Raw genomic sequence first — 18,198 nt, 5'->3', positions numbered from 1 at the left:
GCGCTTCTAGAATTTTCAAGAACGACAGGAGTGCAGTGCTGGTGAAGTCTATTTTTTGACGTGACGTCACACACGAGCCTTCTGGAAATTTGAAGAATGTGGCCGAAAGGGGGCGTCCTAACACATCAACAAACGCAGTCTGTTTTTGCTAGTCACACACAATTTCAGCAATGGCGAATTCTTCTGGAAATATCTGCGTGAAGTTTTCTGAGAAAACTGGAAGAACTCGCCTCGATGATGTCGATTTTTTATCATTAGTTGGTACTCTTAAGGAACGGGTGTCCCAAGCTATTGGTTTACCGTCTTCAGAGTTTTGTAAGATATTTTACAAATTAAAGTTTATTTTTGTATTTCTGTTTTCTAGTATTTGGTCCGCCATCCGCCCGGCCACTGCCACTGGACTGTTTTTGTTGTGTTGTGAAATACAATCATTTATTACACATGTCATGATGTTGATGTAGAATTCATACAACATATATTTTAATTATAAAATAATATGACATTTACTGACAAGTTCGATTAGTTAGCATACTTTTCATAGAGTATTTCATGTTATTGTTAGTGTTACTGTTAAGCCTGGCTGGGGGGATGAGCAGATGAGGAAGGAATTGAGAGTGTGTATTGTAAAACCAAAAGTGACTCACGACCACCAAGCAATTCGATAATGCGTAGGCGTACGGCATATATGACTGTTAACATTTTGTTTGACCACAGATAAATTACAAAAAGCGGGGAAATAAAGTCCATTCCTACAACAACAACAAAAAATTTGGAAAATGGCAACCGGATTTTAAATACAAAGTCATTGAATTTCAGGTTAACAATTCTGTAGCTTACTTGGGCAAAACCCATTAGTAGATTTTTTTTTTTTTAATGTTTCCTTTTTCCCCCCAATTAAATAGCGATGGTTTACTGTGGTCGAATCCTGCGAGATCAAGATGCCTTAAAGCTGTCTGGACTTGTGACTGGATGTACTGTACACGCCCTTAAAAAGAAAGCTCCATTGCAAAAATTGCAAGCAGGTAAGAACCTAATCTTGGCCCAAGGCGTTAGCAATCGGTTAGTGGATCGTGTACTACGCTCGGTTGTAGGCGCGCCCTTTTAAGGCATGATTTTACCAACTTGACTACCTCAAACTAAGCATCTTGGAAATCTTGTTAGTGCTAGGCAGTCAAGTTGGTTAAATGATGCAGTAGGAGGGCGCGCTTAAGCGATTTACAACCGAGCACAGTACACTATCCACTATCGGAGCCAAGACTAGTAAGAATCTACTTAAAATGACATACCAATAGCTCTCAAAACATCAAAACCATACATGTACCAATTCAGAACCAAAGCACCTTGCAGTCATGAATAATACTAAAATCCTAATGTTTTATCCAGAGCCATTGGATGATACTGCTATTCGCCAGCTGATGACAGCACTACATGCAGCTCTACTCAATCCAGCACACAGACAAGCAGTAAGTAGTAACTATTGACGGACTATTGACCCTCATTGCACGATGCGGAACGCACCTTTGCAAAATGTGCATCTTTCTTTTCGCCATTTTGGGAGCAAATTCTTTTGTTGACTCCCAAAATGGCGGACATGATAGGTGCATGCATTGAGCAAGGAACTATAGTGCGTGTAAGTGCGCTCCACATTTTGAAATAAGTCAATTTTTTGTTGTTGATGCACATGTTAATCATCAACATGGGCAGGCCTGACATTCGTTCTTCTAAGGCCAAAAAGCAGTTTTTCCATCAGTTAAGGTCACTTGTATTATGAGGGAAATAAAAGTTCTTTACAGAAAATCTTGAAAGACACAGAGGCAAAGACCAAGAAGCATAGAGGCAATTGCCTCCATGAAGTATCCTGGCTTATATGGAGTCATTTAATAATAGTAATATTAAGTTTTTATAGCGCTTTTTCACTCCGGAAGGGTGTCCCAAAGCGCTTCAAAGTTTTACCCCTGGTCACTGGGCCTTAAGTCGTTCCTTAAACCATCTCAGCTCCCTGGGGAGTATACATCCTTGTGCAACATTGCGCTACTCGGCTAAATCAATCACAAGAACCATTTCTGCCCTCACAGGTACCCATTTACCCCTCGGTGAAGAGAAGCAATTATAGTAAAGTGTCTTGTTCAGGGAAACAAGTGTCACGACTCGAACCCCCACTCTGCTGAACAGAATCAGCAGATCTTGAATTCGGTGCTCTTATCCGCTCGGCCACGACACCCCTAGTAAGGTGTGTGATATAATATCCACTATCATTACCCCTTTCAGCCAAAATGGGTACTTTAGTTGACTGCACTACCACTCGGCCACAACACAGAACATTGTACCAGTGTGTCAAACATAAATATCACTTTTCAATTTCTTTTCACCCAGGTACACAAGATCCTGACAAATTCGGAGACCATCGATAACATCATTGCAGTCACTCCTGGTCTCGCTATGGACCACATCGCAGTCTGTAAGTATTACACTCAGTTCCATCATGGAGGTAGAATTAGTTCCATTGACTTTATGAAACAAACTCAATTTTAAGACAGGAAAAAAAATGGAAGGCGTTTTCATACCGCCATTTCTTAAACTTGTTTGCAAGTTTCTGTTTGCGATTTACAATACCATTAGCAAGTTTCCGCTCAGCAAAAGTAAGTTGGATACCGGTCACATAATGTACTTGGTGTTTTGGCTAATAAAATTGTTCTGATAAGCATAACTTTGATTGTGTTTGGCTGTTTGTTTGTGAAGGTGAAGTAAAGACGACTGTTTTAGAACCAATAAAACATTTTTTTTTCTAATCATAAAGTTTGTTTTCACTATCATTGGCTCAGTTAAGGTGATTGTCAGTGAACTCAATATCAACCTGGAAAGAGCCATTTTCTTCCTTTCTGGCCGCAGATTTATTGATGGTTTAAGTTTAATGAAGGGTTTTTGTAGTGTATGCCAGAAATATATTTCTGTTTATTGACCTTTCATTGTACTTCATAATACTATTCACAAATCAGAAGAATTATTTTTATATATATAGCTATGCTACGAGATCCAGAGCTGTTAATACAAATTGCTGACGCAGAAAATGTTCGAAGGTCAGTTTCAAAAACCATTGTGGTTTTTATTCTTTAATTTATTAAAGGCAGGGTACACTATTGGTAATTGTCAAAGACTAGCCTTCACAGTTGGTGTACCTCAACATATGCATAAAATAACAAACCTGTGAAAATTTGAGCTCAATCGTTTATCAAACTTGTGAGATAATAATGAAAGAAAAAACACCCTTGTCACACGAAGTTGTGTGCGTTTAGATGGTTGATTTCGAGACCTCAAGTTCTAAATCTGAGGTCTCGAAATCAAATTCATGGAAAATTACTTCTTTCTCAAAAACTATGGCAGAGGGAGCTGTTTCTCACAATGTTTTATACCATCAACCTCTCCCCATTACTCGTCACCAAGAAAGGTTTTATGCTAATAATTATTTTGAGTAATTACCAATAGTGTCCACTGCCTTTAAGGATCTGTTTTCACATGTTGAAGATAATTTGAAGCCATGTGCAGCCTCACTTTACCATAACCCAAACATTCTTGTGTGATGTTACGAGGATCCTTCCACACTCTAACAAAGTCCAAAACCATTATGGCAACTCAACACCCAAAGCCAAACTGTTGGACTCCGATTATGGTGGTATGCATGATCCCCTGAGTGACTTACTAGGATCCGTCCTCACTCAAAATCCAACACCATATATGGAAACTCAACATCCAAACTATCCGATTTTGATTGTGTTTTGGTTTTATTTTTTTCAAACAGAATAGTACGTGCTCATCCAGCCATTGGTCACGCTGTGATGCACATTGCTGCGTCAGTCAACGAGGAAGGAGCACAGAGCGAAAGGAACAGGGGCTCTGAAGCTGGACCAAGTAAGTACCCAAAGTCAGACCTGGAACTTCATGGAGACCAGCTGAGGTCTTGAATTCGATTCAAATATTTTAGTGAGAAATTACTTCTTTCTCAAAAACTATGTTACTTCAGAGGGAGCCGTTCCTTTACAATTGTTTTACTATCAACAACTCTCCATTGCTCGTTACCAAGTAAGTTTTTATTCTTACAATTATTTTGAATAATTACCAATAGTGTCCAGTGCCTTAAATGAAGCTGTTTCATATTTTTAACATTGGTTTGATTTTATGCCCTGTAGGTTCTTTATTACCTGATATATCTGACGATGAAATGGACACATCTGCCGACGTAAGTTGATTCAATTTCTTTCTCATGGTTTTATAACAAAAATATGGCGCATTATAAATGCGAACTATTAATATTATTATTATAAGTAAGCACAACACAGTGTAGAACCTCTCGCTATGGTCAGCATGCCTTTGCCAATGCTGTGTCTGCCATTTGGAGCAAGCTCCCATTTTGCTTGTTTCTCTTCACTACTCTGAACTAAACATGACCTCTGTGTTATTCTGTTGTTTTCTGTATCCGCCTTCGTCCTTCGGATGGGACGTAAAGCCGTTGGTCCCATGTGTTATGTAACGCATGTAAAAGAACCCAGTGCACTTATCGAAAAGAGACGGGGTTCGCCCCGGTGTTCCTGGTCCGATCGGCAGCAAATTGAGCCACAGCACCTTGTAAAGCATTACATGGTGCTATCAGAATTGGGTTTAATAATTTCAAAACGTTGTCCCACATCTCGCAGGAAATACTATGTTACAGCGCCAGGAGCGTCACTGGGTGACGGACATGTGCGCTATATAAGAAGCCACAATTATTATTATTATAATTATTATTATTATTATTATTATTATTATTATGCAGCGAAATCTCTCTTAACACTGTCAGCTGTAGTTCTGCATTAGAAAAGAGCGCCCTCAGTGTTCAATGCTCAGAGCAGTTAATAAACTCTCAGATTTCTTAGTTTTCCAACATCATCCCCTAACCTTTGCCCTCATCACCATTAACCCTTGAGTCTCTGAAACTGCGTGGATTCTTTCAATATTCGGTTCTTGAAGAAAGCTAGACATCCTGGCCCTCTCTTAATGCAATAAGGAAGTCCTCGATCAATAGCCTTTCCTTCCCACTCCCCGGTCCATGAATCTTGGACCGGAACATTTGACCCCAGCAGAAGTCAAGAGTGTTGAGGTATAGATCGGAGCAACTGCTCTCACTATGAGTGAAGAAATAGGTGGAGAGATGAATAGATGGAACTTTTTGTCAGTGTGTTTGCCTTTATCTGTGTTCTCTCTTGAACTCAATGTAAAGTAGCATGCATGTTCACAAGATTTTAGGGTCGAAACATTTTTTTTAAGTGTCTGTATTTTCAGAAACTATGATGAGATGATTGTGAAGAGTTATTTAAGTTTTATAATTTTGTGTTTAATTGAGGTTTTCATTGAAATTCAATAATTACGTTGATTTGTATATTATTCATTAGGTAGGGAAAGCTTATTTATTGTTCTTTCAACTCAGCAGTAAATTTTACAACACTTTACCAGGAATGGTTTTTTGCTTTCTATTTTTGCACATCTATGATAACCTATCTTTATCATGGGGGCGGCCATATTGTTTTCTTCCATTCAACAAAATAGACGCTTGAAGGTAAAAAATAGTCTGGCCCCCATCTGAGTAAAACGAGAATCACGTTTTGCTATTGGTGGATACAGGGAACATGGCAACAACATGGTTAAAAGTCTACTGTGCCCTGTGGAGTCATGACATGTTAACTCTGTTAATGTTTCCATGTTCTTGTGATTAACTGTGTTTCCTTTCTCCGCCCCCATCCTTAACCCTTTAGGGAAGTCAGGGCTCAAATCGGCCGCAGCTCATTACTCAAGCCCAGCTCAGTGCGGCACTGGCAGCTGCAGGTGTTGGCAATTCGGCAGGAAGCAGTGCCGGTGCATACACACAGGTAGGATATAAGAAGTATGGGTACCAGACAAGCATATAACCGAGTATGATCTGCCTTCCCCCTTACTATTTTTACCCCTCATGTACCTGAATACAACACACACACTTTCCTGTGGTGAATCTTGGCCTTGGATGGGGGTAGTATTGCCTTGCTTCGTGTACGTAATCAGGGGATGTAAAAGAACCTAAAACACTCATCATGGGAGAGTCGGGGTTTAACCCTGGTGTGTCTGGTTCACATGGCATCATCTTTGTTTCTAGGTTCCCTCTGGCTTACGAGCTACTGTGATTAAGTTCACTTATGGGGCATGGATTTGTACGGATGTTTGTTGTAAGTTTGTTGAAACATTTGTCCGGGAATTATATGAAGTTAGCGGTAGCACTATGTTTAAATCTCTTTGAGTTGTGTTGGTTCTGAAAATAACCAGTGGTTGACTACTCCAACAATTACAACAACACCAACAACAACAACAACAACTACTTCAACAACAACAACAACTACACCAATAACACCTACAAAAACAACAACTACTTCTACAAAAGTTGTGATTTTGAAGTGTAACAACAAAACATACTCTCCAATCATTTAATCTTGAAGTTCTAGATGCTAAGTGGTGACAAGCTGAAAACTTGCACCATTTGACATGTTGTTTTGAAGTCTGAAATTGATGGCAAAGATGATCTATCATTTTCCCCCCAAAACAGAGTTTCTGGGCCTCGGGCATTGCGCTGTTTCTTTTTCCTGACTGGCCCTCTGGTGTATTCTCTTGTCTAGTCTGCAAAACTTTTCACCTAGCCTGCAATAATATTTTATCATTTATTTTGATGTTTTTGGTCATTCTCAAAACAAGTTGTTTTTACCTTCAGTCAACCGCGAAAATTATTTAATCGCAACGCATTCATCTCATCAGTAACTAGAAGGATGGCAAAGTTTGACTCTTTGACTGCTCAAACTACAAAGATATTTGTGCATACATTTTACACTGGTTTACATATAATACTGTATGAACATTTATAATGTGCCATGATGCATGGTCCATTAATTGCACATGTCGTGTTAATGATAATCGGGGCGCCAAACTATCAAATCATCAAATCAAGTTGAGATTTCTTAAAGCCATTGGACAGTTTCGGTACAGACAAAAAATTAAAAGTTCACTGATTTACAAATAATTTACAGGGTTTACAGAAGGTAATGGTAAAAGACTTCTCTTGAAATTCTATTCCATGAAATTCTTTACTTTTTGAGAAAACATTAAAACAATATCAATTCTCGATATCGAGAATTACGGATTTATTTTAAACACATGTCATGACGCGGCGTAACGTACGGAAGCAATGGTGGGTTTTCCCGTGATTTTCTCCAGACTCCGATGACCGATTGAGCCTAAATTTTCACAGGTTTGTTATTTTATATATAAGTTGTGATACACGAAGTGTGGGCCTTGGACAAAACTGTTTACCGAAAGTGTCCTTTGGCTTTAAGAATGATTTTATGTGACAAAGCAATACAACACCTTCAAAAAGTGATATTGCTGCCAGACCATGGCACAAACATAGGGGTAAGGACCTTATCTTTATGATATAATGTGCACTTAATGGTTCTTTTATGAGCATTACACATGGGACTTACAGGTTTTTGCCCCATTCAAAGGACACGGCAAGATTCCTACTTACAGACCCAAATGTCAAGACCAGGACCCAATGTCAATCATGGCTCTGCTTACCGTAAGCACAGAATCGGCGCTTTTGGAAGCAGGGAATTCTGTGCTTACGGCAAGCGTATTTCACGGGTTAGCAGCAAATTTTGGCTTCTGCGCGTGCGTACTCAACGTTACTAGGCATTCTATGCTAACAAGGCTAGCGCAGAAATTTGACGCTTGCACATAAGCGGGGAATCGTGGTCGTAAGGGCGGAATTCGACGGTAAGCAGAGCCATGAAAATGTGCCCAGGACTCACACTCTGCTGAACAGAACTTGAGTCCAGTGTACTTGACCGCTCGGCTGTGACGCACCAATTTAAAAAAAAAACTTCATGGTTTTTGAGTCGTACAGGTTGAAGATTCATCGGCACGTGAGATAGAACTTGAACCCTCATGACAAGCCCCAGTAAATTATCCCACTGGAATATATCACAGAAAGCTGTGTCATGGCCACTCAGGAAGTATTTTTAAAATCACTGTTGGTCCACAGTGTACCCCTATGTTATCTTATAGGATCTCAATCGTACCCGTCTATTACTACTGCTTTTACCAGCGCGGTTTCTTCAAGGTTTATGGATCCGTTTTCTGTTACAAGAAAAAAGAAAAATACACAACATTTTTCTGTGGAGTTTTAAAATGTAGTTTTGTGGATTGTTATGAATAGTAAAACATTTTTTATGGTGATGATGATGATAAAAATCTGTTTTTAATAACATCCTAAATTTAATTTCAACTGTAGGGTATTTGTAACGTTGTTGGAACTTCAAGTTTAAATTTTGTTTGTATTAAATCACGGAATGTACTCATTTTTTTAGTCGCCATTCACGCATGACCCCTTCCCTCGGCCACCTGAATAGTAATCCATACCTGTATTTTCCATTCTCACCTCAGGGCACACCCCGTGGGCCACACCCTTATGCGGAAGCTTGATAAACCAAAATTCACTTCTTCATTACCGATATTTTTCTTTCTCACAACCGAAACATTTTGAAATCAACCCTGCCTTTGAGAGAAATTTGCTTCATCAAATATTGTCTGGCCAAAGGGTCTAGACAAATTTGTGAAGGCCGTTCTTAGGGACAGAAGGAAAATCTAATCTTAACAATTGCTTGAGTATTATGGTAGAACTGTAGAACCAGACAGGAAAGTTGGATACAGGTTTTTTTTCCAGGGGGGGGATGTAAGAGCTTAACCCCCCCCCCCCCCCTTCACAATGATTAAACTATGGCCTGTTTCCTTCCTTAATTGCCAAAAGTGTTCAATTATCCAGTAAGTATTTTTAGAAATTCAGCTGAGGGGACCTTTGATGTCAGCTTATATAACCAGGAGGTTTCTCATTATGTGTGGTTAAAGCCAAGGAGCACTGGGCCCAGTTTCGTAAAGCTGTAAGCACAACAATTTACTTAGCATGAAATTTCTTCCTCGATAAAAACAAGATGACCAACCAAAATTCTAATTTGTTGCATATTGCTTGTTACTGGCATTCAGCTATGGTTTGCTTATCCTGAAAATCACATTGAAATTTGGTTGATAATCCTGTTTTTATTAAGGAAGACATTTCATACTAAGCAAGTTTTTGTGCTTACAGGCTTTATGTTTTTTTATTGTTTGACTGTTTTGATAAATATAGATACAATAAAACTACCTTTTCAAACATTCCATTAAAAAAGGTTGTAGCATTAATTTTTGAGGCTGCCAGTTGGAAGCCATACAATCTGTAACTGCTGTATAGCTAAGGATCACATCCAAGTTTAATGATATGCATCATTGGCATTATAATTGCAATTTGACACTGAAAATGACAGCCCATGTCATGCACAGATAATGTGACAGTAGTGCAAGGGAACTATGTATTTAAAGATGCTATGTCAGATTTTTTGCCCCAAACATTAAAAAATAGATTTTTTTGAGTGAATGGTATTTTAAAGAGTATCACCCGCTCTAACAAAAAAAAGTTTAACTTTTACTTTTAATGGTCAGGGACCATGACACAAATTTAAAACGTTTCTTGTAAAACACAAGAATTGGTCACGTGATATATTGTCGGGATCCCGACAAAAACTAATTGTGAGCACTTTATTTCACTGCTACTAATAATTGGCGGACTTTTTCGAGCAATTGCTCAAATGAAAGCTTGTAACTTTCTCAACCCCCATCAAGATACCTATTGAATTTTAAATCAAAATTTTGGGGTCAAATCGGCCAAAAATCTGACATCGCATCTTTAAAGGGAAGGTTTACGTTTTGTAATCACTCTTGGATTTAATGGAAATAAAAACCTTCGGTTAGAAGCCTACAGCAGTTTCATAAGTGTAAGGCATTTGTTGAACCATTTCACTTTGAAGTAATTTAGTTATGTCAACAAACAAAAATTGTATACCCCCAAAATTGAATCTGAGAGTTCAGATTGTTAAATCCTATTAGGGATTATTCTTCCGATTGCTGTATCCACTCTGGATTTTCGACAATATCTCAAAAATGCAACCACCCTTTGAAATGAAATTTCCAATATTAGTTTTATTGTATACATCTTCGTTTATAGAGGATTAAAACAATTAAAAAGTTTCAACCACCAATGGTATCTTTTGCCTTTACAGAGAGATTGAATTGCCAATATTGTCTCTTCCGTAAACATCAACTGATCATTTTTTCTCTTCTATATTTTTCCTCAGAATACATTCCCGCCATACAGCGCACCCGTTCCGACAACCCCCAGAGGTGCCACCTCCTCCCAACCATCGACATCCTCCACAGCATCACCCAGTCAACCCCTCGCGGGGTCATCCTCGGGGTCAAGGGAAACAGGTCAACAAACTGGGAGTCTTATAACGGCTGACCTACTCAACCAGGCCATGGCCCATGTACTGCAGCAGCAGCTAGCCTCGTCGGGTTCGACAGGGTCTGGTGCCCCAGCTACTGACCAACCCGATGGTGCAACACTATCACCACAACAGCTACAGGTAAAATAAGTTTTTGCATCGGGGATAAAGAATATAACTTTGGTTTTTACTCTTACACCAACTTGTATTGAGTTCTTTATACTTTTCCGAGTTCTGTGGAAAAAAAAACTCAGGGGCCAATCACCCTATGACCATCTTCAAGTATGACTATGAACATGTAGGGTAAACCTTGAATTTTGTTTTAACCTCCTAGGTACAGTTGCAGCAGCTCCGAAACATGGGAATCACTGATGATGCTGTTAGTTTACAGGCTCTGCAGGCAACTGGAGGTAACGTCCAAGCTGCATTAGATCTCATCTTTGAAGGAGGAAGGATGTAATTGAAGTATGGATATAAATCCTCCATACTATTGGTCACGTTTTTCCAGCAGGTTGATTGAATATTTGAAACTGTTCGTAAACTCTCCGGTTTTGGTGCAACTGAGTACTAAACTAACTCAAATGAGTACACTGTTTATGTAGATGCATCTAAGTTGTCATATTGCTGGCTGGTCTAATTTAGATATCATGCAAAGCTTCAGTGGGTGATATTGAATGGTCAGATAGTAGGAGGGTTGACTGTGTACTGTGCAGATGCATTGCAAGTTGACATAGTGTGGCTCTCATTCAAAACAACAGTGAGTCAGTGATTTTGAATGGGCAGACAGCAGAAGGGTTGACTGTGTAGTGTGCAGATGCGTTATTAAAGGAACACGTTGCCTTGGATCGGACGAGTTGGTCTTTGAAGAGCGTTTGGAACCGTTTGTTATGAAATGCATATGGGTAGAAAGAAGTTTTTAAAGTAGAATACAATGATCCACACACATTTGCCTCGAAATTGCGAACTAACACAGTCCACCATTCATGAGAGTCAAAAATTTGACTCCCATAAATGGCCGACCGTGTTTGTCGAGCGAGGTAAAAGGAAAACCACGCAATTTTGAGTGATACTTGTGTGAATGATTATATTATACTTTTAAAATATCTTTCTAACCATATGCATTTTATAACAAACGGTTACAAACGCTTTTCAAAGACCAACTCGACTGATTTAAGCACATGATATCATTTAACAAACTGGCATTATAGTTAATAAAAAAAAAAACGCAGCAAATGATATTTGATATAGCGCTTATAGACATTAGTTATGGGTTGAACTAGGAAAAATCAATTAGAGCAAAACTTGCAGATTAATATTAATATGCTGGTGCTCATATCATTTTAGTTACTGCCAACTCTTCATATTTTACTGAAATTAAATTAAATGTACCAGAGACGTATCTGATCACCTCTGGTCCTTCTCAGAACCAGCTCATCTCTTTCAAGAAGAGATCTGTACCTGTATCTGTCGAATACTGCAACAAACTCCTCACGGGATATTACAAGTTGCAGGTGTGGTGTGGCGAGTGGACAACAACTAGTGGTGAAATAATAGATGTTAAATTTGCATCGGGGATAAAGAATATTAATTTTGGTTTTTACCCATACACCGATGTGTGTTAGCACTGTATACTCAGTACTTCCCGAGTCCTGTGAAAAAATATCACAGGCATGTTACTCGGGTGGGATTCGAACCCACGACCCTTGCAATTCTAGAGCAGTGTCTTACCAACTAGACTACCGAGGTTGCCCGGCAGCTAGAGGCAGTTCGAATCCTATGTTTTGGCAGCGGGTACCGCAACGATATAATAGATGTTAAATTTGCATCGGGGATAAAGAATATTAATTTTGGTTTTTACTAGTGGTGAGCTCCCCTTATGAAAGTGATCATTTGGATTTTATCTAGCCTAGTTTTGAATGAGTCTATTGAAGGAGCTTCTCTTATACATACTGGTAGGCGGTTCCATTCAACGAGTGTTCTTGGAACAAAGGCAAATTTGTAACGGTCCTTATTGGTTACCACTTGGTCTAGTTCCACTTTCAGTTCCTAATTATTTCCTAAACAACTATGCACATTTGTCACTGTCATTGATGCATTGTGTTGTATATGTACATGTACTAACTGATTTATTTGGTTCTTGTTTTCCTTCTCGGGATTTTCATCTTGTTTTTACGTTTAACTGTAAACTGTTGTAAAAATGCCCGGGAGTGTAATGATTGCTTGTGCTCCTTATCCGTATATGACTACGAAGTACCAGTAAAATTGGAAAATAAAACTGACGAAGGAAGCAACGCAAGAGATAAGTGATCAAAATAATAGTGTGTATAAAATCGTTAGTCAGCTCTTATTGTCTGCCAGCGCTGCCTATCATTACAAGCGCCATGCGGTCCGAAACACACATCATGTCCTAGTACAACGTAGGTAGCGCGTGGCGTGGTCCCGGACACGCATTACCGACTTGATTTCAAGACTATAGGTGGAGTTTACCCAACCCATGCCACATTCTATCAAAGTGATGCAGTACAAACGAGTTTCATGTCTGTCCCTTCCCCATGTAATCGTTAGAGCCCTGGTTTACTTACAAGAAGTCTTCCCTTTATAATACTTAATTCGACCCCTTGTGTGTTATCGTCTCGTTAATTATGTGAAGGGTTCTGAAGCAGCGCCCTTACCAGATCATGACGCAGCAGTTGATCCTAATGGAAACTGATACGCAGCACTGGCTTGATCGACATTCTATGTTGGGATTTCCTTTTGTCTACAGGAGAGTAATTATTGTCGGCCTACTGGAGGACTTATCATAAACCAAAATCTGTTTATGTATGTGGAGCAGCAAGGCAGCGTGTTGTTATAAGATATCGGCCTGCCACTACAGACCATTCGTATGACAGAGGTTTCACTGGCACGTAAACTCAGTGGCGTTACCAGAAATCAAACAACTGCACAAGATATGGCATGATACTACCCCCTTCCTTAGCAAATGTATTTTATAATATAGAAAGGTTTGCGGTAACACCATGTAATGACTATCTCTAATGAGTTGTGGTGGTTCTGAAAAGAATCGTTGGTTTCAACTCGACGTTTCGATCAGTATGCTCTGATCGTCTTCTGGAGAAAGCTGAACTCTGTATTTTAGTGAAAATTGTTTTAGCTCTACGAAATCAAGACCTGAGTTTCACTGGATGTTATGTTCGTAGTCTTGTATTGTCGGCCACTACATGAAATTGCAACAGTCGAAAAAATACATACATTATATTTTGTTCTACTCCTACTTTGACTCTTCGGAAATTAAGTTGTAACTGCTTTGTAAACATGGTTTGGTTATATTTGTTTATTGCTGTTATGTAGGAATCGTTTAGCAGTACTGTCGTTTAGTGTGAAGCTTTACAAATAGCCATCGACGAATCCACGTGTGCTTTTACGGAGCAGGCACCATATAGACCCCTTTATGTTGCATCGATGGATTGCACATGACGTCATTGACCGCCATTTTGTTTAATGTCAAACCATTAAATAGTGTAAGCGTTTACGGGCTGCCTGCGACTCTCGGCCAATTTCAAAGTTTCATGCGTGCATGTTTCATAAACGATGGCGGCCAATGCAAGCGGTCTGGTTGCCGCCATCTTTGGTGTGACGTCAAACAATGGAACGAGGTTGGCCTGAGCCAGAGCCTGCTCAAGCGTAAGTATTTTTGACCAAGTTTTCTTAATCACAAGCCCCTCCTGATTGACCAATAATGGATTGGACTTCTGGGCCATGACCAGCAACGGCAGCGGCCGGATAGCTGAAAGGATACCGAACTTTGCAGCTCATCCTTATTAAAACAAAAACACATGCTTTGATGTTTAAACAAGACTACATCATACCTGATCAATTAAGTTAATTTACAGGTTATAGACAGTGCTATAATTGTGACACATCATGGCGGTCAAGGTCAGTGGAGAATTATAGAGAGCTCTTCCCTCTCTAAAGGAAACCTTAACGAAGGCCTTGAACTAAAATCAACATGCTTCCTTATGCTTCGAGGATTTCTTAGGTTAAAGACACCGCAAGTCGTAAATTTGTTTCTTGAGACACGGTTTGTTCTAGCCGTGGGCGGGGACTCGGAGGAGGGGGGCCTTTACCTACCGGATGTGATGAGCGAACAGGCCGCAATTTTATTGGATCTTTCAACAAGCTGACAAATCCAACACATTACGACTTCCCAAAACCCCAAACTGTTGGACTTTGATTATGCTGGAAAGCCTTATACCATGCACAAACAGATCAGTTAACTACATTGGCATAACGGGGGTGTCCATGCCCCTCCTGGTTCCCACACCCCCATTTTATTTAAACCGAAAGTGCACAACGAATTAATTTTTTTTTTCTATTTTTAGCAGATCCTAATCTGGAAATTTGAAGTGCATCCGTGCACTTTTAGGGGATTGTGGCACCCTTCCCCCTATTGTGTATAGTCATTGTGTGAATGAAAAATGTCAGAAATTCTTTAGAGGATTTTAGGGGCGTACTTCTGTTCCAGATGGAAATAGTGTGTTAAAGTACTACCCTCTGGCACATATATCGGGCATGGTATCAGTGGAGCAATATCAACAAAATCTTGAACCATTCCTAGCAAAGCATAACACAACCTTTCCTGACTCGTTTATAAAATGACCAAAACCCCTCCCCTCCCCCTTTCGATACATGGTGACGATGTGCACCATGGTATCCTCACACCACGTCACCTCAAAGCGTGCCCAAAGTGTCCCCTAAGAGTGTACGTAAGTCCAACTCCATCCCCCCTTCAACTCCCTCCCACTTCAACCCCTTCACTTCTCAAAATCAGCTCTTTCCGGTAACGGAAGATGAATCAACTGTTGTATACCTGCGTCATATTCTCACGGGTTTGGGCATCGGAGGTATGGAGGATTCCTTCGGCATAATTTGGCAAGAAAACGATGACTAGTAGCATACTTTGGCAAGAAGCCGATGACTAGAAGTCAAGTTTGGGTAATATTAAAGGCACTGGGGCCGGGCACTATTGGTGTTTAATCAAAACTATATTCAAGCGTAAAAACTTATTTGTAAACGAGCAATGGAGAGCTATTGATAGTATTGGTAACGAGCAATGGAGAGCTATTGGTAGTATAAAACATGTGTTTCGCAATTTTGTCAAGAAAACGGTGACTAGAAGTTGAGTTGGGTAATTAAAGGCACTGGACACTGTTGGTTATTACTCAAATTAATTATTAGCATCAAAACTTACTTGTTACTAACAAGCAATGGAGAGATGTTAATAGTATGAAACATGATGAGTAACGGCTCCCTTTGAAGTAACGTAGTTTTTTAGAAAGAGGTAAATTTTTTTACCTCAAATATTTAAAGGTCTCAGACCTGCAGTCGATTAATATATTATTTATAGGCATCTGCACACACATTAATTGTGCAACGGGTGTTTTTCCTTTCCTTTAAAGATTTGTTACTTTATGCATTATGTTGGATACACCAAGTGAGAATACTGGTCTTGCACATTGATGACGGGTCCATGCCTTTAATGCAAGCATCGGGTGACATATGCATTACAACTTTATGAACTGGAATGACATTTAGACACAATTCATTGTTCTCTGGATTTGTTTCAGGGGGGATTAGCATCAGCTTGTTTTATACTGGGAATTAGAAGTCGTTGCTTGTTAGTCATTTCGGTTTGAGACTAGGCATACGTGACATCATCATTAACTTTTAAGGGATATTGTGCGTTTCGTTGTGAATACGACCGATTGACTTGATTTTGTTGTCTGTACTGGTAACAACTGCACTTGAATTCGGGTGTTTGATAGTGGGGGGGGGGGGGATACCGATGATACTCGGCTGGACCTCCTCCATGGGAACATTTCGAGAGAAAAAAAAGTTCATACTTAGCTCAAAATAAAAATGCAAATTATATTGTTCACCAGCGACTTTCAAACTATTTGATGACAAATCGTAGTCAGTTTCCCCTCCCTTTCCTATATAACTGAACTTGACCGTTACGCACCGAGTGATGTAACCCGAATTGCTGTGACGTCACTGTTGCAAACACGTGTCAAACCTGTCCGTTTCCATCTTGTCCGAGTGTTCCTGAAAATGAAGGGCAGAAACATAATTTGCCCTATCTCTACACTTATACCTGAATAATAATATAAGCCCTCTACGGTGACACAACGACACGTGTGAGTATAAAAACGCCCGATAGCCCGGATTGTACGTAAGTTTGATCCTTTTCTGTGTCATTATTAATTACGGGTCAAACTGACCCAGAAATGGGTCAGGCCCTTCGAGACTCGGAACCGGCTCAATTCTCAGGGAGTTCTTAGATTGATTATCACAGTTTTCTTTCTTCAGTGCGAATATATACATTTTCGTGGACAATATGAAACGAATATTTTACTTCCCTGCTCTTCCAATCGTGGCCCAATATATTTTAACCCACCCTGAACTTTGAAGAGACATTGCCCAGCAGGTCACTTGACAGCATTTGCCCAGACCACACCATTGTTTGATAACATCAATGTAATCGTATAACTCATACAAAACAAAATAATATTGTTGTAACCCTGTGTTGTGTTCAACAAACATCCTACAAAAGTGAAAGCAAGTGCATACAAATATTCGCCGATTAGCACTAAAAAGTTGATACAAAAGGATCGTTAAGTCGTTTAGAAGTGCTTTGACCTTATGTCAGAGCGTAGAAAATGAACCCTGTTTAACTTCAAGGAAGTCATTAAATCTCTAACAACAGATAGGGTCGTCGTCATCCTAATGTAGTTTCCAAAACAATAAATGGCGTGTGATGGAAAGGTTTTTGGTTAGGCTTCCATTGACCTCATATCCGGCCTACCACTGATAAGATATGGTGTATCGTTTGCGCATGATCGGTCTATTAGAATGATGATGTCATGGGGGTTCACTAAAAGGGCGGGAAAAGGGGGCTGTGTGATCAGCCTTCAGAATATGAAATTTTTGTTACAATGTCGTATAGGGATTTGTGGAGTTAGAATTGAGCAGTGTATGGGTAAATTTTTGGTCTGTTGTACTCTTGGGGTCAGCAGAGTGACGGGAAATACTCTTGTACAAGGAATTCGGGTCAAATTTGTACTAACTCAGATTCGGTCAACATTGTATGGGAGAAATACACACGGGTCACGCTGCTCTAAAAATGGGAGTCACTGCCGGGTCAGCTTGTTGCTTTTGTTGAGTGTAAGGTTCAGGTATATATAATAGATGGACATTTGCATCAGGGATAACGAATATTAGGCAATTTTGTTTTTTTTCCCATATATGTGTGTTAGCACTGTTTACTCTTCCCGAGCTCCCAGGCATATTACTCGGGTAGGATTCGAGCCCACGACCTTTTGCAAGTATAGAGGGCTAGGAACAACTAGGTTCAGGTACTCTCCTATACGAATGTCAATTTGGTGTACACAGTTCGTAACATTGTTTAGACGCATTGTGTCAGCGGCTGCTAAACTATAAGGGTTAAAACGCTGTGGCAAAAACAGTATTCTTGCTGGAGAACGTTTTTCATCTCATCTTCTATTTTACCTTCTTCATCACGGAGCGTGGGGTTTTAAATTACAGTTACGCAAAGCTATATAATTTCATTTCGCATCAACGAAGCACAGGTCGAGTAGTCTTTAAAACAAAATTACTTTCGGCACAGAAACAAAATCCTCTCTTCCAGCATCCAGTCCTTGACTAATTACTCCAAAAAGCTTTGCATAAAATTACATCTGAGACTCTGGCATGTCGTCTTCCT

General features: G+C 39.7%; 1 protein-coding gene across 1 annotated transcript; it reads left to right on the top strand.

Annotated features, from left to right (window-relative positions):
• Nucleotides 1–114: 114 nt before the first annotated feature.
• Nucleotides 115–11,283, top strand: LOC117295462 (ubiquitin-like protein 7). Its single transcript, XM_033778131.1, has 10 exons — nt 115–315; nt 903–1,022; nt 1,384–1,463; nt 2,374–2,458; nt 3,020–3,077; nt 3,797–3,906; nt 4,185–4,234; nt 5,784–5,897; nt 10,272–10,559; nt 10,753–11,283. The coding sequence occupies exons 1-10, from the start codon at nt 171–173 to the stop codon at nt 10,876–10,878; spliced, it is 1,176 nt and encodes a 391-aa protein (XP_033634022.1). The 5' UTR covers nt 115–170; the 3' UTR covers nt 10,879–11,283.
• The last annotated feature ends 6,915 nt before the right edge of the window (nt 11,284–18,198 follow it).

Source organism: Asterias rubens, chromosome 10, assembly GCF_902459465.1.
Source record: "Asterias rubens chromosome 10, eAstRub1.3, whole genome shotgun sequence".
Classification (NCBI taxonomy): domain Eukaryota; kingdom Metazoa; phylum Echinodermata; class Asteroidea; order Forcipulatida; family Asteriidae; genus Asterias; species Asterias rubens.
This window is presented reverse-complemented; position numbering and strand designations above follow the sequence as displayed.

Excerpts from the sequence above, each read along its gene's own strand:
- LOC117295462 (XM_033778131.1), top strand. The coding sequence starts at position 171 with ATGGCGAATTCTTCTGGAAATATCTGCGTGAAGTTTTCTGAGAAAACT. Across the intron at positions 1,464-2,373 it reads ATCCAGCACACAGACAAGCA|GTACACAAGATCCTGACAAA; the intron begins GTAAGTAGTAAC and ends CTTTTCACCCAG. Across the intron at positions 2,459-3,019 it reads TATGGACCACATCGCAGTCT|CTATGCTACGAGATCCAGAG; the intron begins GTAAGTATTACA and ends TTATATATATAG.